Genomic DNA, 22,804 nt, shown 5'->3' on the forward strand with positions numbered 1-22,804 from the left:
TTGTCACTACAGAAATATAAAAAGCTCAAGCCTGCAGCTGCAGTATAAAACATTTCTGCATTTCTTTGAGGGTAAGGGGAATTATTCAGTTTATACTTTTATCTCCAGACCCTAAGTGAGAGACCATCATCAATCAGCTTTTAGCGCAGCCTCGAGAAAGTAACGTGCTCCCGTGCCCACCCTGATGCGGCTGAGCACACGGGGTTTAATTTTGCTCCAAAAGATGCCGGGAGGAGCCAGCCCGTAAGGTACAGGATTGCAGCATGGCAGGCAGGCTGTGTTCTGGCCCTGGCTTTGGCCACCTGTGGAGCGGGGCCGGGGAAGCTGTCGGGGCGATGATTCAGCGCCCGCTTTCGTCCTTCTCCTCGGGGAACAGCGGGAGCCGCCGCAGGCGGGGACAGCGCGCCGGGAGCCGCCCCGCTCTCCTCGCCGCAAGCCCCGGAGCCCCTGCGGAGCTGGGGGGCTGAAGCAGCTCTGCAGGCTTCCCTGCGGAGGGGGAGGAGGGGGAGGAGGTCTGGGCACAGCCGGCTGCGTGATGCTGAGGCAGGCGGGCTGCGCGCCAGGGCTGGAGGTGCGGCGGGGGAAGGGACCCGCAGCGGAGCAGGGCACTGCAGCCTGGCCGGGAGCCAGGGAGCACGGGCACGCTGCGGCCGGGAGCCGTGCGGGTGTGCCTGCCTGCCTCCTGCATCCCCCCTGCCCGCCTCCTGCATCCCCCCTGCCCGCCTCCTGCATCCCCCCTGCCTGCCTCCTGCATCCCCCCTGCCTGCCTCCTGCATCCCCCCTGCCTGCCTCCTGCATCCCCCCTGCCTGCCTCCTGCATCCCCCCTGCCTGCCTCCTGCATCCCTCCTGCCTGCCTCCTGCATCCCCCCTGCCTGCCTCCTGCATCCCCCCTGCCTGCCTCCTGCATCCCCCCTGCCTGCCTCCTGCATCCCTCCTGCCTGCCTCCCTCCCGCCTGCCGGGCGGAGCTGCTGCGGGCGGGCTGGGCCGGCTGGTGGAGGAGGAAAAGTCGGGGAGAGAGATGCGCTCCATCCTCAGTTCAGCCAGCCGGGCTGGGGCAGCCAGGGTGAGAAAAGCCCTGCGGCAGCAGGGTGAGAAAGGGAGCGATGCCCCCACATGCAGAGGAAATGTCAATTTCCCTGTGTGCATCCCCCGTGCAAATAGCATGCCATCCCTCTGTCCAGCTGTGTGGTGTTCTGCGTGTTCGGTTTAACTTCGTGGCAACCCTGGTAAGAAAGGTGCAGGGCCTCCACGTTCGTTTCTGTTCAGCACAGCACCAGCAAGATGTGAGCCACATCTTGCCGTATCACATAGTTTAAAGGAGAGCAGATAAGTGTAGATAGAATGGAGGGTCATGAAGATTACTGGAGATTGAACACAGGCAGTTTGCCAGGAAGACCAGTGCAGGAAGATGCGGACAGGACTGGGGATTAAACACAGGCTGAGAGACGTGTCAGCATGGAAAATTCTCTTACTGGAAATAGGAAGGTTGAAAATTAAACATGGATAAAGAAGGAAAGTAATTTAAAAAAAAAAAATTCTGCCAAGCACTTAGATGCTGTAGTATCTCATCTGTGCAATGAATAGAATATTCCCAGCTGGTTCTCAGCTTGCACTCCACTTTGAAGAGTGATGCTGTAGCTTCACACTTGAGGAACAACTTGGGTGTGCAAGAGTGTGTCTGGTTTTCCTAGATTTAATCAAATGAAAGGTACATCCTTTCTCTAGAAACCGTGCTTTACTTGTAGCCACAGACCAACGCACCTGTCACAGCAATTCTGCTGTTTTTTTACACTTTGTACACTTTGTGTTGTTAGTGCTGTTTGAAATAGGTTTTGAGATACTCGAGAGAGGCTGCACTGATGCAGGGTATTACCAGCAAAAGAGAACATGTGCTTTGTAATAAGAGAAGCCATATATGTAAATATGCAGTGCAAGCTGTTCTTTCTGTCTGAGGTTGCTGATCACATCATTAACCTAAGGACCAGACACTTCAGTGGTAATGTAGGCTAGATTGTAAGATGATTTATCTTTTTACATTCCTTCAGAGAGTGTTATCACTGGCTGTGCTTTAAGGTAAATGCTCCAAGCACTTGGTTGTAGTAGCATTGTGATTACTTCAGTTGGCTACGGACCGCCTCACAGGAAGCTTTGTGATCAGACATCCATCAATTAGTCCTTGACATGACAGTCTGTAAAAACACTATGGGATTCATTGAGATTTTGATAAGTCTTTTCCATGCGACTGTTACTAATGTTCTCATGGAAGGGGGGCTGAGATGGGAGTGGAGTTGGAGGCAGAGAGAGAGCATGGGTAGAGCCAGATGCCTCTTTTGACACCATCAAAAATAGGTAACTACAGAGGAATTTACCTTTCATGTGCCTAAACAAGACACCAGCAAAAATTAGTTCAGGGCAATTTTTAGCACTTGATTCTTTGTTTCCTTATGCATCCTGCAGCCATCTATACTAAAGAGAAAGGGGGAGTCTCACCAGCAAAATTTCAATGCAAATGTTTTAATTAAGTTCAAGGACCTGGAAATTGTATTATAAGCACCTTGCCTTTCATACATGTCTTTATTGTTACATGGGTGTATTTTTCTGTGAGAGACAAAAGAGACTGGGAATAGATCTGATTCTAGTCTTACTTTCATTATGTTAACTGGACTGTTGATTTACCCCTGTATTATACTGCACTGGTGGAAATTGTAGTGTTTTGTATTAGTAAAGGTGAGAAATGACAGCCAAATTTAATGAAGTGCAAGCCTTTAATAATAATAATAATAATAATAATAATAATAATAATAATAATAAATAAAATAGTTTGATTTTTTTTTAATTTTATTTTTTTAGTGTAAGGTGAGTGAGGATCTAGTCTAGCAACATGTGAGCTCTTGAAAAGTGCATTCAGGAACTGACTTTACTGTGAAGTCTGGGGTTTTTTGGGTTTAGAAATGGGTCGGGAAAGGAGGTTGGGAAATAGAATTTTAAAAAAAGCAAATCTCCTTGCAACAACTCGAATGAAAATTTATCAGAGATGGGAATGGATTGGTGTTTTTTATTTACTCTGCTTGATCTAAGATGCATTCCAGCCCTATTCCTAGGAAATAAAACTTACTCAGGAGCTTGGAAAGAAGAGCTGTCTCTAGGTGTCAGGCAGGGAGAAACTGCTTCTGGAAAGAGGTTTTCCCCCTGGGAGAGATTGAATATCAGACTGAGCGAGCCCAGTCCAACCCAAAGAGCTCCCACCGATCTCAGTCCCTGCTGGAGGACTTTGCCATCGATGGCCGCCGCTGCCTCTGGCCGCGCTTTGCCTGGAGAGAGGGAGTGGGTGGGTGAGCAACTCCTGTCCGCTCCCTCCCTTTGATTTGATGGCCTTTATTCCTCCTAATTGGATAAAATAGGAAGTCACTGACAGTCCTGCGTTGCTGTGTGTACTGATTTCACTCAGAGCAGCCTGCAGAGTGCGGGGGGTGGGGTAGGGGAGGAAGGAGCGAGTCCGCACATCAGGGAAACAGGCTGCGAGGGGGCTGGGGGAGCGGGGCGGGGGGGAACGGAGGAAAGTGAATGAGCGCTCAAGGAGGACAAAGAGGGAGGGGAGATAAAGGGAGTTACCACCGTCTTGGCATCGCTCTTGCTTTCAAACCTCTCTGTAATGATATTGTTTGCAGTGATGCTCAGACAGCGAGCACCTGCTGCTCTGTAATGATTCAGCCTCTTTCAGCCGCCGCTGTAACACGACAGGATGCTGCTGCTACTGTCACTTCTGCCGTTGCCGCTGTTGTTAGAGATTTTGCTTTTGCTCCTTCTACCGCATGACAATTGTTTTCCTCGTCTAAGCAGATACCAGCCTCAGATGCTCAAGGTGAGAGTCTTGCCTTTCGCTCTGGGCTACTGGTTTACTTAATCTGGTCAGTTTGTTCAGTGTTTGTGGTTTTCTTTATCTCATTGACCCTCCTTACCCCTATTTTGTTTTGTTGTGCTTGCTTTTGGGGGAATGTTTCTTCCCCCTGAAGAAGAGCTGAAATTGCTTGAGAGGCGTTTAAGGAATTATAAAAGTGGCTAGCAAACAGGAGCTCAGTAATTGCAAAGCTATTCTCACTCCAGAGAAGCAGAGACAGTAACAGAGGGCTTGGGGACACAGGGACTGGGGTGGGGGGGAGTCTAATTTTTCCTGTGCGTTACTCCTCTCTCAGTTTGGATGATGTTGCTGAGCTTCGTCCTTTTATTGACTCCCACTCTGTGATTTTTGCAGAGCACTGTGACTATTACTACCGTCTCTTTTTGTCTGTGTCTCACAGTAATGGACTGTGATAGAGTTAAGGCCTTTTGGAGGTGAGCTGTTTGAGAGCTGATGCTTAAACATGTCTGAAGTAGCTGCCGACACTTTCCCCAGCCCCTCAGCTCAGCTGAGCCCTGACGCGTCCCTCAACGGGCTCCCGGATGAGGAGAACATGCCGGGGACCCAAAGAGAGGACAGGAGGGTCCAGGGGATAGCAGGCCTTGCCGCAACCTGCTGTGCGTGCCTGGAGGCCGAGCGACTGAAGGGCTGCCTCAACTCTGAAAAGATCTGCATCGCCCCTATCTTGGCTTGCCTGCTTAGCCTTTGCCTCTGCATTGCTGGCCTCAAGTGGGTCTTTGTGGACAAGATTTTTGAGTATGACTCTCCTACCCACCTTGACCCCGGGAGGATAGGACAAGACCCAAAGAGTGCTGTGGATCCTACAGCTCTGTCTGCCTGGGTGCCTTCGGAGGTGTATGCCTCACCCTTCCTCGTACCTAGCCCCAAGAGCAAGGCTGAAGTGACAGTGCACAGTGACAGCTCACTTGTACCCTCCAAACCATTCCTCCAGCCTTCTCTATATAACCGCATCCTAGATGTTGGGTTGTTGTCCTCTGTCGCACCTTCGCTGTCACCACCCGCCCTGGAGCCTACCACAGCATCTCAGGCACAAGCAACAGAAACCAATCTCCAAACTGCTCCAAAACTTTGTAAGTAAAAATTATGTGTTTCTTTGGGTTTTTGGGTTTTTTTTCCCCCTTTGCAGAAAAAAAAAAAAAGGCACTTAACTGTTCCCTGACTGTCTACAAGGAGGACATGTGATTGACTTGCAGAGCTTAAGCATGCTAAGAGAGATATAGCATGGGTTGTCTTCTGAGAGCAGCATCTAGAATCCTCAGAACTTAATTCTGTCATGTGCAGGACTTCATCTGGGATGTCTGTAAAGGGCTAGTACTGCCTTTTTCTCTGCATCCACTTGTAGGGAAGTATGTGATTTGTTTCAAGGGTTTATCTGATGGCTGTTACACATAGTGTATTGTCCTTATAAATTGGCTTTGTCTCCTGTGCTGGATCTTCCATGTGTGTTCTTTGCCTTGCCTACAGAGCATTTCTGGTGCATCCTTCCTGAAGTCTGTGGCTGGCAAATATCCCTGTCATCCTCATGAAACTCTCAGAACAGTGAGAAAAAGTGACAGTAGATTTGAAGCAATTAGAAACCGGGAACTATTACTTTAGCATCTAACTTACGATCTTTCTCTTAAGAGAAAAGCATACATTTCTCTGTGCCTTTCTCTATCTCTAGGAGCTGCTTCTTGTTTAACTTGTTTCTCATATGTTGCCTTACTGCCTTTTGTGAGGCATTTCAGGAACGCATTCTTGCTGATGTAGAAAGAGTCAATTTCCAAATTAGACTTCGTTCATTATAAAAACAAACAAAAACAGGTATCTGTATTATTTTCTTAGTAGTGATCATAAAGCATCAAAATACTGCATTACTCAAGTGCCATTTCTTTGACATTCATTATTTTAACCCACCAAATTCAAAGCAAACCAAGCCAGCAATTCCTGAGCTGTGCAAAGCTGTGTAACTCTAGTAAAAGGGAAGACAGCACAGTCTTCTGCTTGAGAGCACAGGGCTGAGGTTTCCTGTCGAAAGCTGCAGTGATCAGAGTGAAAAACTGCACTCCTCACAAATTTCCATGCAGGACCCCATGTCATTTATTCTCTCTCATGCCTTCCCTATAATGCCATAGGTTGGCACGTTGAAGATGGCACATACTGGACCTCACCCTGGAGCTCTGAAGTCACCAGAAGTTCACTTCTAAGTTTAGCCCCACTAAGACTGAACTGAGTATAGATATGTGGCATTTGGATTAAATCTAATATTTCAGGCCAACACCCTTGCCAGTGAAAATGAGTATAACTAGGGTGATTTCAGAGGAGGTCCTTTCAGCTGAGAGTCAGTCTTGAACAGCAGTTCCAGAATCAGTGAAAGAAAGTTCTGAGTATTCCTGTAGAAACCCATCTGCCTTTTGCCTAGATGATGGGTGGCAACCATCCTGCAGATTAAAAGTAATTTGCTAGAAGGAAACAGTCTAATAGAGAAACTCTACTGTACCAGTAAATGATAGGGAGCCTTGTCTGTGGTGTTACTTTAATTAACCACCTTTGCAATTAAATAGAACTATGCTAAGTGAGCTTTCTTTTAAATATTGCTGATGCATAAAATCTTTTTTTGTAGTGCAAACGTTCTGACATTAAATATATGACTTCTTAACACACTTTGCTTCATAAAGTGACCAGAGACCACTATTCAGTCATAATTGCTTCAAGAATCCCTCTTGAATTTCCACATATGTGGCAAACCTTTTTCAAAAACATGCTAACTTCATCTCTGAAGTAAACAAAGGGGTGGAGGGGCACAGAAAATATTCTTTGGAGCTGTCACTGACAAAAAGCCGTTGTCTGCATTTAGATCTGCTCACATCTGGGAAATAAATGGTGGTTCGGAAGTTATGTGATTGGGTTGAGAGGGGTTTTTTGAATTTTTTATTTGGATTTTTTTGTTTAATTTGGCCTTATTTTTTAAAGATAAATGTGTTTTAAGGCATTGTAGAGTTCCATAGCTACAGACTGAAAGGAGAGGGAGAACTGGTAGCAGATCAAGTTTGGTTTGCTCTAGGGGAGAATGTTGGGTAGACAGAATTTATTCTAACTGTGGTACATAATTCTGATTATGGCAAGCATATCTGATTATCTGCAAAGAAAAATCAGAAAATCTAGCTGGAAAAATACACTGCAGAAGGTCTGCCTAAGAATTCCAAGAGGCATGAAAAGAACTTTTTTGTACAGCTCTTAAAGCACTGTCTTGGGGTTTTTGAAACAGCTGCATTTCAAACACATTGTTGTGTTTTATGTAGAGCAAGATTTGTTGAAGAGGTTGACAGATTGCATCAGTGCTGACTTTTTTTTTTTAATGCCTTTGACAGCTATAAAATTCTCAGTGACATGGCTTGAAAAGTAGCATCTGCAAATTGGATTGTCCCTTCTTTTGCCTTTCAGTGTCCTTTTTTTCTTTTCAGGCAGAGTGAGGTAATATGTTCCCAGAAAGTCCTTTATGTGCTGAAAATTTTTTTTCCAGTGCAGAAATAAGATTTTTAAAAATGCACGTTTCATCTTCCGTGCTTGATGTACTGTTTCTGAACCTATCCCCTCCAAGAGTTTCCAAATCTTTTTCCCTTCTCTCTTTTCTGTCTTACTCAGCATATTCCCTTAAAGCTGTATCCTTCAAGGTCATAGTCTGCAGAGGGCTAATTGATTCTTCTTTCTCCTGGAGCCTGGAAGAGAAAGCAGAAGAGAGACAATCCTGATAATTGTGTCTGGTGTATTAGATTTAAGACTGGTCTTGGTCCTTTGGTTATTCTTTGCCCTTTATCAATACAAAAATATTTCTTTCTGTTTAGCTTACCTTTCATATTTTAATATAACTTTTCCTTTGCTGAAAGAGAAAGGAAAGGTGAATGTTTTAAAGCATTCCCATATTTAGGGAGCTTGTCAATCTTAGCATAATTACACCAGAGAAGATATTATTACAAGCAGGATATAATAATACACCCTAACCTACAATCTCCCTCCCTCTGAGAAGACATGCAGATTGTAATAATGCTAAGTCAGTTCAGGAGCTAAATTTCACTTCCTCTAACACTATCACCTTCAAATACAATTCCACCCTTTATGCAGGCTGGTTAGACATTCGGTTCTGTAGCGCTGCAAAAAAATGTGTTTCTGTAACAGTAGGTTTTATGTTTCTGCAAAGCAGCCATTCCCCTCTTTAAAGGTCTTCCTACAGCCTCCTCTTTCCATTTAAGATTTCCCCACAAAACTCCCAGAAAGGCGCATGTGGAGCTTGCCTTTCTGGAGTGACAGCTCTGCCAAAATAGTGCAGCACTCTTGTGCTTTGGTTCTGCCCCAGAGCAGAGGCCCAAGCAGGCCTTGGCTTTGGAACCACAACTCTTGTAACTCGTTCAAGTGCCACAGGGCACACAAGAGACAGGGCAGGAGACACATGTGATTTTCCACAGCGTGATTTTTCTGTAGTGGGTTTCCCTGAGAGCAGAGCTTGAGGACCATCAGAGAGCCGGGTCCAGAGGATGCCCATGCCTGGTGGCGCATCCACACACCTCCTGCATCCATTTCACTTCTGGCTTCCCTGGCCAGCTGATGTGCTGTGTGTGTAGGCAGTGTGTGCCAGCGCTGATGTGCCAGCTGCACTCGTGCTGTGCTGGTGGCCAGCGGATGATCAACAGGCATGTCTTCATCTCCCTACAGCACTGGAGCTGTGCATGTCCCCTGGGAGGCGGGCAGGACTCCTTCCTATCTCATTTGTGCTGCTCCTCACCTAGAGAATGTGGCAAAATGGAAAAAAGAGTTCTACATTACTGTCAGCTACCTCTGACTACTGGAGGGACAACTCCCTTCCACAGTTTTTGATTTCTGCTTCCACTTCAGGTGTGCTGGGTCATTATTAGCAAAGGATGCTGCTTTCTTATCCTCAGTGGAAAAAGGTTAAAAGATTGCTTCTGAAGCCTGGTAGTGGCTGTTTACCTGGGAAGTAGTCTCAGCTCCCCTTCTAATTTGACATGCTGCACTCCAAGCTCCCTAATTATGGTAATGCTTTAAAGCATCCACCTTTCATTCTCTTTCAGCAAGGGAAAATTAATATTAAAATACAAAAGGTAAGTCAAAAGAAAAGGAATATTTCTGTATTGATAAAGGCGTAGTGTAATAAAAGAAGCGAGATCAGTCTTAAGTTGAGGCACAATGACTAAATTTCTTGTGTATTTTTAGAGCTAGAGAAGGGGGAAATTGAATAAAAATTGTACTGTACCTTGTACCATACTGTAAATATTCCTTATATTTTTTCCCCACCTCTTTCACTTCCACTCATCCTTTCTCAGCTCTGCATTTGATGTTCTTTCTCCTAGTCACAGTGATTTGGGAAGATCTGTACTTTAGCTTGATGGCAGGCTAGAGGGAGCCTCTCACTCCACTTAGAAGTGCTGCAGCCCTCTAACTTCAATTTAAGGACAGAGGGTTTGTTCATAGAATCTTCATGCAATGTTTGTTCTTATTCTTGAAAGATTCATTCTGGCCACCTGTGCTCTGTATTTCCAATCCCCATCACAACACCATAGGACTGAGCCCATGCCTGGCAGCCTCTGAACGTGTCAAGGTCTGGGATGTCTCAGAGAGCTGCAGGGGGCTGTATGCAGGGGAGGGGAGAGCAGATGATGCAGCACAGACTGTACTTCAGCCTTTTCTGTGCTCACTGTTCTCTGCAGGGCAGTGCCACAGGAGAGATTTTTTTTTTTTTTTTTCCCAAAACTTGAAGATGCAGGAGCAAAAAGCACATGCTGGTCCATTTCTGACACAGTACTGGATTTGATTAGCTTCAGATGCCTAACTTAAGTGCCTGCATTAGGAAGCTAGTTAGCCTTCAGCAGCATATCCAGCATAAAGGAAGAGACTTCCTTCCCCCAGACAATTCCCAGAGTGATTCTGACAGGAGTCACTCTCTTTCCTCACGGGTCTAAAAGGAGACTACCCTTGCAATCAGTTTCTAAGTTAAATACACAATATGAGTAGTCATTTTGAAAGCCATGATTTTTTCTTTTATGTATCCTGTGAATTAACAACATCTTGTCACAGGGAAGTTACAATTAATCATGGTTAAGATACCAGACAAGTTTTGAGCCTGGCTCAGGAGCGTAGTAAAGGGATGCTGATCTCAGGAAGCCCAGGAGACACAACTGGGCCTCCATTAACAAGCAGCAATAAAGCAAGTGCCACTGTACTGAGCCAGCCAGTCTGTACTGCTCTGCTGTTCCACAGGTCCTGATGGCTGCTAGAGGTATATACTTGTGACAGGAGCACTCATGGGGACTCATGGGGGGGACTGATGCATAAGATGCAGCAATTTTTAGGGAGTTCAGGTCCATTAAGCATTCCAAAGTAATAACTGAGACTTCCCCTTCCCAGTCCAGTTAGCTCACACTGTCTTTAAAATGTCCCCAGCAAGCGCAGTTTGCTCAAACAAATGTTTTATGTTTCTTTCAGTATCTCTATCACCCCTCTTTTTAGCTTTCATTGATTGCATGGAAACAGTTCTTCTGTTTAACATACAGCAAACTGTACAGATTGGTCTTGTGTGTCTTTCTCTTGGACAAGCACCCCAAATTCATGGCTTTCAAATTTTCCTCATGGGTGTGGTTTTCCTTTCATGAACCATTCATTGTGCACAGAATATGTTGGAGAAAAAGCAGTATTTCCTGGAGTGTTCTTTCTTAATAATAGCCTGAATTTCTCAGTACAAAATAGTAATCTGCATTTGTATTTATTTTTTAAAGCTTCATTTTGCTTTGTAAACTTTCCTGAGAGTAAGTAATGTATTTGTGCCTCATGGAGCCTTTTGCATGTTCTCCCTCCTCATTTATATGCAGATGTATATGTGAGTATAGAGAATACAGTAGATGTGCAAAGTATATGGCCATTATTTCTTTATTAAAAAATTACATTTGCAAGTATTCTGCATCAAAAGTTTCTAAGCAAAACTGATAAATAATTGATGTAATTACAAAATTCAGGGTTTGGATTTTCACTGCAGAGGACTAAAATTATCCTCTTTCCATATGTGTTATATTTTTTACACTGTTTTATTTCCTGTTAATGCACTGCAAATAAAGCACACAGCAGCCTACCTCAGATTTGCTGTGCCTAACTTCTGGTTACAGAGAAACCTTGGGGAGCTTTCTCTGCATCAGATGAGAAAGCACAATTTGGCTTGCTGGAGGCTAAGTAGCAGGTTAATTGTGGTGCAGAGCTGGGATGATATAAATGAGTGTTTTCATCATTTGCAGTCTTGCTAATGGAAGTGCAATAGATTCGCTGCAGAAATCCAACTCAGAATCAATAGCAATGCAATGAGGCAGCTGGTTCAGAGAGAGCACATGTGATGCCAATCTGCTGCAGACAGTACCTGGGCAGAGATTGTGCTGTCTGTCTTTCAGGAAAGGGGAGACAGACCTTAAAAATGCCATGGCAGGTGATAAAATAATTTTGAAAGGAAAATGCCTGTTTCACCTTGGATGGGCTGGAATTAAGAGAAAGGGCTTTCTCTGACTAAAGGAAGGGAGTTGTTTTCTGTGAGACATTCAGATCTCAAAGCTGGGTTTGGACTCAAAGCTGGGTTATTGTTACACAGTACGAAGCTAAGCAACAAGAGAAGTCAAGACTTCTGGTCAAGAACATGACCATGCTTCAGGTCATGTTAAATTCACATAAAATCAAGGACTGAATCATGGTGTGTACTTTGGAGATGGATAGGTGGTTTTAGAGCATCTTCTGCCAAAGGCTTCTGCCCTCTTGGTCCCCAGGCAGACCACAAAGAGGAGCAGGCCCTGTCTTTTGTGGATGGTTTTATATTAGGCACACTGGCTATCTTTACAATTATCTTTTCAGGAGACCACTTTCCTGGAGAGTGAGCACTGTGAATCACATCTTGATCTTTCACTTTAAAACATTTTCTGAAGTACCAGACACAGTAGGAGGTGCACATGAAACGCAGGATCTGGAGCATGACCATTGTTTGGCAATTAGGGAGCAGCAAGGGAGAAATTGATTATTTTGAGGTAACATGAACTCTGCTTATTTACACCCTGATCTGTCTCATCCCTCTCCCCCATTCACAGTAGAGTTTTAGTCACTGAGACAAAAGAAAAGGCTTTAGCTAAGGAAGAATGTGCAGGAACAGATCCAGTGGGACATGGCTGGCCATCACTCAAGGCTTCCCTAAGCCAAACAAGAGGCAAGGTCCATTCAGCTCTGGACAAGATCAGTAGTATTGTAGCATCCATCTATTATGTTTGGTCCTGTATTGTTTAGCTACAAAAGTCTTACTTCAATGTATATCTTCTCACAAAAGCATATTCAGCTTTTTCACATATGCTTTCTCTCCCCCCTCCCCCATTTTTTTATATCTCTGCTTCATCCTGGAACTTGCTGGCAGTGCATTCTCATAACTCACACAGCTTTTTATTTTGGCAATGAATATCGTCTCAGTTTTTGAGATGAAAGGAAATCAATACTGGGTTGGTAGTCACATGGCACTGGGGGGAATATATGAAGCTGTGATCTTAAGCATGATTTGTGACATAGTTCAGTATTTGTATGGAATTCCTGAAAGATGTTTGAATTTTACAATTTTTAACAGCCAATTAATTCATGTGATTAGACAGATCAAAGTAGAGAAGAAGAGTATCAAGCTCATTCTAAAGCTTTTCTCGTATTAAAAAAAAAGAAATATCTCTGAGACCATGAAAGATTACTTAAATCTTCTAAGGAGGTAAGTGGAAGCTAGTGTAAGGCTACTGGAACAGCATCTTGAGAAGAGAAACTTGGACTTTTCCCTATATTAAATTAATCTGGATAATTCATTTGTATTTCAGCTTGAATTAAATGGCCTGAATTTTCACTGTTATAAAGGTTCTCAGATCTGTAGCCCTGTAAAACCTATAAGAGCACTGGAATGCACATGACACAGTGACATCCCTACTAAGGGGTCTTCCAGTTGTGGTGTGAAACCTGAGAGCAAGACATTTTCTGCCTTTTCCCATTTCCTAGCATCTCTTTTAGAAAAAGCCGCCTACTTTGACTTTGAAAACACATGTTTGTATTCTGACCTCTCGTTCATTTACACCTTTCTCTCCTAAATAGAAAAGTTCTTCCATGCCATGTGTTTCCCACTAATGAAGGTCCATATACACTGTAATCAGCTCAACATTAGATAAGCTCAACATCAGATAACCCTTTTTGACAGGGTAGGTAGGCTGAACTTTTTGATTCTCCCCATGGAGGAAGTTGTTAATAGAGATAAACAAATAGAGACATAATTTTGATGGTACTTAGACATGGGCTAGTCCAAAATTCCAGCAAATGACAACAAAACCTTCTCATTGCCTTGATGATTGTTTAGAAGTACTCAAGATGCATAAAGTAGCATCAGTGGCTTTTTAAAATTTTAAGCAGTAAATCAATAGTCCAGTCAGAGCAGAAGACCAATGACTCACACATGCAAGGACCCTCACCAACCTTCTTCTTTAACTCCCAGGGTTGCATACTGCTTCTCACTGGAATAATAATTCTAAGGGCCAGTCAAGGGAAGAAAAGACAAATGTTGCCCAGCCATGGCAATGCTGTGTGTATTTTAGGAGGTGTTTCAGCTCCCTTATTCCCCATCTGGTTCTGTCCTACTCCAAACAATGCCTTCAGCAAGTCTTCTTGGGTGAACAGGAGGCCAGCTCAATGATTTGAACTGTGCAGTTCCCCTGTACACTTGACTTCTGCTTATGCTCTCAAAGACTTCTCCCTCCATGCCCCACTGACACTTCTCCCATTGTTGGCCCAAAGACCATTTCATCACTTTGCCCTTCATTCAGTTTGTTATTCATTACTTTGCCCTTAATTCACTTTATTACCTCAACTTCTCAAACATTCGGATCTTCCTTCCAAAAGTGGAAACTGTCCTAGTGCATGAATTAATGGGATGGAAGATTTTGATGCTTGCTCCCGTCTTCCCAGCTTGAAGATATGGATTCTTTTTCATTTCTGTCCTACAGATATGCTGAATGGACATATCCTGATATGGTGTCATTATACCTGAGCATATTTTATTGTAACAGGACATGAGAATAATGGGGCATGACTATAGAAAGTCACAATGGTTAATAATGTCAAGATATCAGGGATTTTTAAGACATTTTTATATTTTCAAAACAGGCTTTCTTGGGTTGTAGGTATGCTCAGCAAGACACATAGCAATGTGGCAGTAATAATGCCTTAGCAAGGGAAATTAAGTGTGTCAGGCAGGGAGAAGTTCAGGGGAGTGTAAGAATGATCTTTTATGTATCTGGTCTGAGTCGATCAGGGAACCAACCACTGAATTCTGTTGTTATGGTTTTAGGAATTAAGGAGTGCAGGATCAAAAGCAAGACAAAAGGCCTCCTGCTGTGTTGGTACAGGATCTTGGAGAGGCTTGAGCTCCTACTTGCAAGAGCAGAGCATCATTAAGTAGCCAGGAAAGGGCCAGGAAACTGCAAAGAATTGATTGTAGCTGTCAAGCAGAGGAGAGCAGGGAAGGTCTGATATTTTCTTGACTGGATAAAATAAGAATCTGTTCTGCAGTTCCACAGGTATTTACAGCCTGCATGGCACTTGCAGGAGATCCCAAAGCAGCTTTTTCCACTGCTGAGGATCTGAACTAGGAATGGAATCATTCGCTCTGTCCATCATGCATTTCTAAGGGATCCTCTGTAGGACAGATCATCTTGCCATCTGGCCATGCTGGATGTACATGGCCAGATGGCACCACTTTTTGTTGTTGGAGAGATCCAAGGAATTGTCCTTCACACCCTACTTCTCTAGCTATCCCAACAGCTGGAGTTGCTCTGCTTGTGCTGCAGCTACTGCAAAGTGTCTCTCTGTCACTGAATTCCCTTTCATCACTTCGTTCAAAACTCCTCAGTGTGCCCGAGCCTTTGCCTCATGGAGGTTAGTCAGCTTACCCAAATTTTTGGAGGTGTTGATAGTATAATATTAATAGATTTTGAATGTCATTATTGACAATATTTACAAATTCCTCCAACTGCATAATTTTTGGGACATACAACTGTAAATGCATTCTCTTTGTGAGCAAAGAACGGCTGTGTTTCTGGATGAAAAGGCCAATGAATACATTAGGACACAGACTTTTGCTTCAAAGTTAACAGAAAGGCACCTTAAAATTCTCCCTTTGGTTTGTAAAATGGCATCTGGCCAGTAAAGCCATCAAAATGAACGTGTGAATGTTTAAGAACATGGCTAACAACCTTTCTGTTGTTTACTATCTCCCAGCATTTTGAATTTGCTGTGCTGTAGAGATTAATAGATGCCTCTCATGTAAGTAGCTTCTCAAGTAACTCTGCAATTTTCCTAATTGTTGGTAATAGATTGCTTAATGTGTGCAGTTTTTCCTTCTCCAAATTTGGAGGAAGGATTAAAATGGCATGTTCTGTAAGTGTATTCAGATAACTGTTACAAGCCCAGGAAGCAGATTTGCTAGCTGTGATCAGAGGAAGTACTGGCTCACAAAAGCCACTTAGCTGTCACAGAAGCTTGCAGAGGAGGGGGCTGAAGACAAAGAAAACAGAATAATATTCTGATGTTTGCTGAGCAGGATTGAGATCCAGAGTGTATTGCATGTCAATATGCCAGGATTCAAAGAATCTAAATTTACTTGACCCAACATACCTAGCAGCTTCCCCAAGCTGCAGAATAATATGTGGCTATGCTTTGCTTTTGCCTTTGCAGATTATCTGTAGTGTCTTCTCAGGGGCGTTACTGATACTTTCAGGATGCTAATACATATTGATTTTTAACAAATGGGTACACCAGCATTACTGTCTGATGCTAACTTACATCTAATTAATATCTTGGTTTTCATACATTATTCTGTTTTACAAATGGTGATAACATAATGGCATTTTTTTCTGATAATTGATCAAAAATGTTGACTTAGCAGAAACTTGGACACAGAGTTCAAAAAGCACTATTGGCAAATGTTGGTTAAGTCATGAAAATATGCACTTCAAAGGAAACCTCAAAAATGTCACTCAGTAGAGAAAAATCAGACAACTTGATCAAGGCTTCCGTGTAATTAGAGGTCACATAAGAGAAAATTTGGAGTGTTCAGATCTGGCAGAAGAATATGCATCATACAAGACTGAACTGAAAATAGATTTTCCAAGCTGGAAATTAACACACTTCTTTTAAGGATAAACATGTTAAACTGAAAGAATTTTTCCTTTAGGGGTTAACTAACCTTCATCAACCACACCAATGTCACCATTTGTACCACACTAACTTGCTACCCTAAAGTGACTGCTTCACAGCCCAATATCATCAAGAGAAAAGCTTTAGCAAATTCAAATCTCTCCCTCTGGAGACTTTGGGTCAATAGAGATTTCTTCATGATTACAACAATTACTTGAAACAACTTTTTACCTACACACTGACTCTAGTTTTCACTGAAAACTAGTGGGCAGTTCAGCTACACTGACCTTTGTTTTATCTTGTACTGAATTCAGGATTGGAAATGCTGTCTACCTTTCCAGTTGTAGCTTGACCTCTCCTGGCTTAAATGTAAAAATAGAAGAACTGTTGGTGTGATCATTTGAAACCTTGGAATGATTCTTTGAAATCTAACACTTAATCTGCTCTGAATTCTGCAAATTTAAAAAGCATTCTATTGCTTCCTCATGGAGGTCCCATAGGGTGAATATTCTGAAGTATAAGACTATTTAGCAGAATGGCTACAAATCTAGTGCTATTTGTTAAAGTACAAGAGTTTCTGGGGATGTTCACTTGTTAAGAGAGCTTTTAAAATTGTCAAATTGCGACTTCCTATGTGTGATCTCAACGTCAGTCTCTCCTGTTTTTGATTTTCTTGCACTGCTACTAATCTGCCCTTCTCATTGCTTGAGAAGCCTTCAAGCTTGTGCTGCTTGTAATTCTCAGCAGAGTAGGGCCTGGAGTTCTGCTCCTTAAGGCAGCTCATGTTTTGAATTATGCATACGTCCATTTCAGAGGGGCTGCATTTCATGGCTCCTTTTTGGGGGTGGTGATGTAAGGGAGTTTTAAGTATTATAGTGACACTTTTCATTTTTCATGTCCTAGCTCGGTTAAGAGCAAGCCTTGAATTGTGTCATTTTTCTCTCATGTGACTGCTTAATCACCTGAGAGAGCACCAGCCAGTTTTGTGGTAAGATTGATTATATTCCCAACAAAGTACTTCCTTCAGCTGAGCGCCAGGAAGTAGCCAGCTTAGCAGCTAATGGGCTGATGTGAAATGGCAGCTGTGATGGAAATGTCACTGCAGCTCACACCAGCCCTTTCAGCTAGGCTGCATGCTGGCCTGAAATGATTGGAGGCTGCTCGGGCTAAAGATAAGGGTACATACTCCTAATCTGGACTACACAAAGCTGTGCTGTGGGGGCACATCACCTCCTCCTTTGAAAGTGTCAGGGCAGCACGTGTGGGAATATCCAGACGTGCAAGTGGAGAAGGGTGTTGCTGCAGGGGTAAGGATGACTTTTTTTGCTCTGTAGTCTTTATAGGATTGGTGTCATGAGCTTTGCAATATCAGTGCTGGCATGGGATGGCCAAGGGTGCTCCGGAATGAGATGGACCCCAGTTTGCATGGCATGAAATGGAGAGAACCAGAATGTATTGATCTTCCATTTAACCCCACTGAACACATGTTCTTACAGCAGCCAACTTTCATATCCATTAGAAGACTGGGAGAGAGCTAAGGAAATATACTCACCAGTCTCATTTTACACAGGATGAGTCAATAATAACATTGTAGGTGACAGTTTACAAATGTTTGCCTTGCTTGGATGAATTCATAGTCTCTGAGTGCCAACAGCCCCTCTTACAGATGCCTCTGTGATTTACCCTGTATAACAGAGGAAACCTCTGGCAGCACCAAGAATGAAGTCGCCCAGACTGAGAGGCAGCTGTGCTCCCTTTAAGTGGTAGCATCTATGAGGAAAATCCAGGAAAAAGGAGTAGAAAATTCACAAATGAAGGGTAGTAAGTATAGACTTACACTTACAGGCGTGGGCATAAAGACATAGCAAATTAAAAACCATTCTGGAATCCTTTTCTTAGTGAGATTCTTTTCTTTTTTTTTTTCTTTTTCATTTCTGAAAATAAATATTGTCTAAAATACTTAGGAAAGCAATATGTCTTCACTGTTAAAATGCATTTATAGCATTTATTGCTAAAAATGAATGAAATGAATGCAAACAAAACAAGATCCTGACATTTCAAGTCAGACTGTTTTTCTGTCATTGTTACTGAACGTAATAGACTGTTGGCTAATGGCTTCCTTCAGGGGAAAAAAAAAGAAGCAATATTGCTCTTCTTTGACAACTGACAAAGTACTAGTTAACCAAGGTCTGGTGATTTAAGTTAAGAGCTTTGAGTGTTGTAGAATGCACGCTTTAGCTGAACCTCAACTAGCTGCAGGGCCTGTTTGTGTTTGTTTCTGGTCTCTGGTTTTGCTTTGTTTATTTGTTTGTTTTTAATAGAGATTGATTGCTTCTTTCCATTCTTGGCTAGTTTCAATTTTTTGTACATAAATACGCAAAATCAGATCATTATTTGATTGAGCACTGTCTGGCCCAATGGCTGTTTTTTCAGCCTGTCCATTGTGTAGTGTGGGCTCAGCCATCAGTTCCTCAGCCACTCATGAAGCTCCATGAAACTTCACAGCCTGATGTGCACAGAGCAAGGCTGCAGGCATGACCTTCACACCATCACCTCGGGCAGTCCTGCAGCACTGACTGGGGAGGTTGCAGGTGTCTGATGGATGCACAGCACAAGGACAGTTCCAGCTCAACAAGCAAAAAGGCAGATCCTTTGAGCAGGAGAAGGGACATAAGCACCCTCTGAGTATTCTATGGGACACTTATAGGCCTAAGTGCAATTTCTTCGGCACAAACTGCCTCCTTGCTTATCAGCCCTATCCAGAAAGATTTTTTAGCTTTGCCCTTCACTATTGTCATTAATATAATAAATTGAGGATAATTGCTTGGCTTGAAACAGCTCTGTCTTCTGCTTTGTAGGTGGGGAAATGATGCCAGGAACAATCCTTTCTTCTCCTGCCAGTTTGCTTTTCTCTGCAGCAGGGATATATATTGTTTCTGTGTAGATGCTGCTGTTAGCAAAAAGCAACCTAAGCATTGCATCAGCTAGAAATGCAAGATTGATTACATTAGATGTGCTTTTTATTCCCAGTGTCCTGCATGAAATCAGTTCCAAAATAGGTTAATACTGTTGCTTCAGAGTGGAATATGCCAATGTTAATATAGGGTTTTGTTAGGGATAGACAGCTTGGTACAGAACACAAATGCTTGGGATTGGGTCACTGCCAGACTTGTAGAAGAGAGGTCAAATGAAGGTTTGCATGGGATGATATTCCCTATACCAAACTTAGTATGTGACCATTTGCTGGGATAACCCAGGGAGTTGTATCCTCCTTACATCTGAGTTCACCTCTGCTATGATGTTGTTTACAGAAGACTGAAACACTTTTTCAGCCATGATCCAAATTATTCTGCTGCTTTACAATTAGGACAGGACACCATGACAACACTGTAAATTTCACTTGCAAAGGAAACATGTCTTCTGGAAAGCATCGAGCTTAGAACTGCAGGGAAATTACTGCAATCAAAAAAGAGCACACGATGCCCAGTGCAGGGACAAAAGCCTCTACAGGGTCCTTGTGCACTTCAACAGATGGATCATAACTTTTCTCGTACAACACACAATAACTAAAAAGTAGCAGGCCTCTTCTCCAACATCAGTGATGGTGGAGAAGTTAAGGGATTTTTCATGGCTCTAGAGTTAGGAGATCAAGTTTTACTTTGTCTTTGCTTTGTGAAGCTCTTCTCCAGTGGTCCACTGCACAAAGGAGAAACTGACACTGCCAACCATATGAACTAGTGTACCACCTACATGAGGCTGTGGTCCTCGACTTTCTGTGGATTGATGTGCAAGTGAATGAACAAAGCTTTTCCATCTGTCTTACCTCAAAGTGCCCTCCGAGTTGAGTTTATGAGTGTTGCTGCATGAACAGTGTGGGCTCCCACTTGGAAATGCTGTGGCTGGTACAGATCTGCTCACAGTCAGAATGGAAATTTGTGCAGGGCTGGAGTGAGTGCTTGGTTTGAAAGGGTGCCCCAAGAGAAGGAGAGTGGTGCTCTTCCATGACCAGGGAGTGCTGCACAGAGCCTTACTTACATCATGCTCCCATATCCCCAGTCTACATAGCATCTCATTTGTGGCAGCCCTCAACTGTAAATTCACCTTCCAGAGGAGGAATTTCTAGAGCAAGATTGTGGTTTCACACAGTAATCTGGAGACCTCTGAACAGTAAATAACCTGTTTCCCTTTAGGTGAAGACTGGTGCTAAGCCAGCAGTACAGGGCTGTATACTTCGTTGGTTGTTCTTCAGGACTGCAGGCTGTGAAAGGGTCCCAATCCTTCTTCAGAGAATGATCATGTCAACATAGTTAAATTTTCAGGGTCAGGATCTGCTAGTTGTTTTAGATGTTCTCTTAGATATTTTCCTGGCTTTTGCACCTTCTCAGGTCACAATTTCTATCCATTCTGCACCCCAAGTACTTTTTGGTAAATATGAGAGGAGTAGTCAACTGTAAGGTGGGGAAACAACATCTCTGAGACTTCTCAGTATCTTCTATTACTGAGCAAGTTTACATGGTTTGTGTAGTGCTGCAGTCCACAAGGCATGAGGCAAAATGTTGCACACCTCTTAGACACCAAAGAGTAAAGAACTCTTTGGCTCATGAACTACCAGCAGCCAAAGGGATGCTCTGCCATCTCTGATACACCTGTTTCACATTCACACTGGGGCAGAAAGCAAACACACGGTTGGCTATTTTTTACTTTTCTAGTGAGTTAGTGGATGTGGCAGGGGGTGGATCTGTCATGAGAGTTAAAATCATTAAGGAGGAGACATACCTAGTTTTATCATAGTTACAATAAGGTGCATGTGTGAGTTAATGCCTGATTAATGAAGCTGTAATTTTAGGCCTGACTGCTAAGCTTTTACCAAACACACTGGAGCAATCAAGCACCTGTTTTCATTTACTTTGTTGGCATGATCTCTGAGGCTCGTGTGGACTTCTACAGGTGTTAAATCTAAGTATCTGGAAGATAATTGAGAAACACAGATTCAGCATGCAGTAGGTGGTGGCCTTATATGTTATGGCCTTGTCTTCTCACCCTTTCTTAGAGAATTGAAAATGCAAAACAAAAAACATCTGTGGCAAACAGGGTTAATTGTCCTGTTGCATTGACTGATACTTCTGATTAACTGTCTCCCAACCACCTTCATCTACTTTCTATTTCCAAGGTAGTTTTTTTTTTCTTTTTTTTAAAGGTCTCTTGCATCCTGAAGCATTTCAGTAGTATATTGTTTCCTGTATCATGCCTTGTATCATTTCCTGTTTATCTGACGCTTTTAGAGAATGACAGGGAAGCTAAAGGCTCCTTATCTATTGCCTTGGGACATGGCTAAGACTCCTTTCTCTTAGAAATTCAAGGTCTTTACAGGGGAAATGGGGGAGTTGCAATGGCTTCTCACTGGGCTAAAATTACTATATTGTTACAGAGATTAAATAGACTAATCCTGAAAGCCCATAGTATATTAGCACTGCCCAATTCCAGCTAAGAGCTGCTGGAACAGTATTTCCAGGGGACCATCTATTATTCATCTCTCTTTTTTTCTCTATCAAAGAAAGACCATAGACCCAGAGTATAACTAGTTTTACTTTTGCTTTAAAAGAAATGTCATGCTGTTTCATCTTTCATGGTGCAGTTAGGTCCTTTTGGAGAACTATATAACAATCTATTCCTGCCGTGGTGGGGGAGGCCATAATTTATTCTGCCCAAAAAGGGCTTCTCAGGAGTATAAGGCATTAACAGTGAGCAAGCTAACAGGTTTATAAATCTGCAGAAACCGATAGAGAGCTCTCTAGTAAATGAGGATTCTCGTATAGCTTCCCACTCCCCTTTCCAGGGCATTGCCAATTTTAGGGATGACAATTGTACCAGACCTTTTCTAGTAATGTTTTACTCACTTCCACTCATACAAATACACTTAATTCTGTAATTGCTTCTCATGGAATGCATTTGTCTGTCTAACTGCTGCCGTGTCACTCCTGCAGTGCAGGGTCTTCCTGGTGCTAATAGAGCGCTTGCAAGATCAGGACCATGCAGCCGTGGGGAAAGGTTCTGAAATCCAGTCAGGTCTTGGATTATCACAGAAGGCTATTCTATTGTGCAGTAGTTGCCTGGGGCAGGAGTCATCCAGACTCTATATCAACCAACCTACTTAGGTACAGCAAGTTATGTATGTGCTGCCATGGGGGGGTGAACATGACCTGAATGGGACCAGAACTAATCAGCTCTCTCACAAGCACAAAAGTGGTGTTTTGAGAGGTACAGTGTTCCAGGCAACATGGGTAGCAAGGGTCTGTTTTCTCAGGGCTGCATCTCTTCATGTTCATCCTTTCATCGCGGATGTGGCAGGGCCTGGCTTTGCTTTGGACAAAGGTCAGAGGAATTCAGAGCAGCAGTGCAGAAAGCTCAGCAGAAGCAGTGTGTACCAACCCAGAACAAAAAAAAACACTTTCCAAGGAGGCTGGATGTCCCTTGTGCTGCCCAGCTAAGGGCAAAGTTTGTGACTACTCCTCACAGGCATTTGAGAAGGAAGAGCACAATAGCTGAAACAGCAGGGCTTAATCTGTAGTGCCTGCTGGTTTGGGCTGTAACTCTATGCAAAAGCCCTACAAAAAAACAAACTTGCAGCTGCTAGCTCATTTTGTGTGGCAGCCCTTAG

At 43.2% G+C, this 22,804-nt stretch overlaps 2 protein-coding genes across 12 annotated transcripts in view; both read left to right on the top strand.

Moving 5' to 3' along the window:
• The window catches only part of NRG1 (neuregulin 1), a 173,918-nt gene that overhangs the window by 70,664 nt on the left and 80,450 nt on the right, over nucleotides 1-22,804 (top strand). For 3 of the 11 annotated variants that reach the window (XM_085568094.1, XM_021534810.4, XM_085568095.1), the window contains exon 1: nucleotides 4,290-4,991. The exons of 5 other annotated variants lie outside the window; for them this stretch is intronic. In XM_085568094.1, coding sequence (XP_085424220.1) covers nucleotides 4,364-4,991 — 628 coding nt within the window. In that variant the 5' untranslated portion in view covers nucleotides 4,290-4,363. Of the gene's footprint in view, nucleotides 1-3,724; nucleotides 3,865-4,254; nucleotides 4,992-22,804 lie in introns of those variants that run through there. 3 more of the 11 variants (XM_021534809.4, XM_021534808.4, XM_085568096.1) reach the window with 3 other exon arrangements.
• On the top strand, nucleotides 3,745-3,906 carry LOC144248186 (uncharacterized). The gene has a single exon (XM_077790066.1). The coding sequence runs from the start codon at nucleotides 3,745-3,747 to the stop codon at nucleotides 3,904-3,906; it is 162 nt and encodes a 53-aa protein (XP_077646192.1).

The sequence above is a fragment of the Lonchura striata genome, chromosome Z (assembly GCF_050655825.1).
Source record: "Lonchura striata isolate lonStrDom1 chromosome Z, ASM5065582v1, whole genome shotgun sequence".
Classification (NCBI taxonomy): Eukaryota; Metazoa; Chordata; class Aves; order Passeriformes; family Estrildidae; genus Lonchura; species Lonchura striata.

Bases quoted from the DNA above. Each gene is read 5' to 3' on its own strand.
- LOC144248186 (XM_077790066.1), top strand. From the start codon at position 3,745: ATGCTGCTGCTACTGTCACTTCTGCCGTTGCCGCTGTTGTTAGAGATT.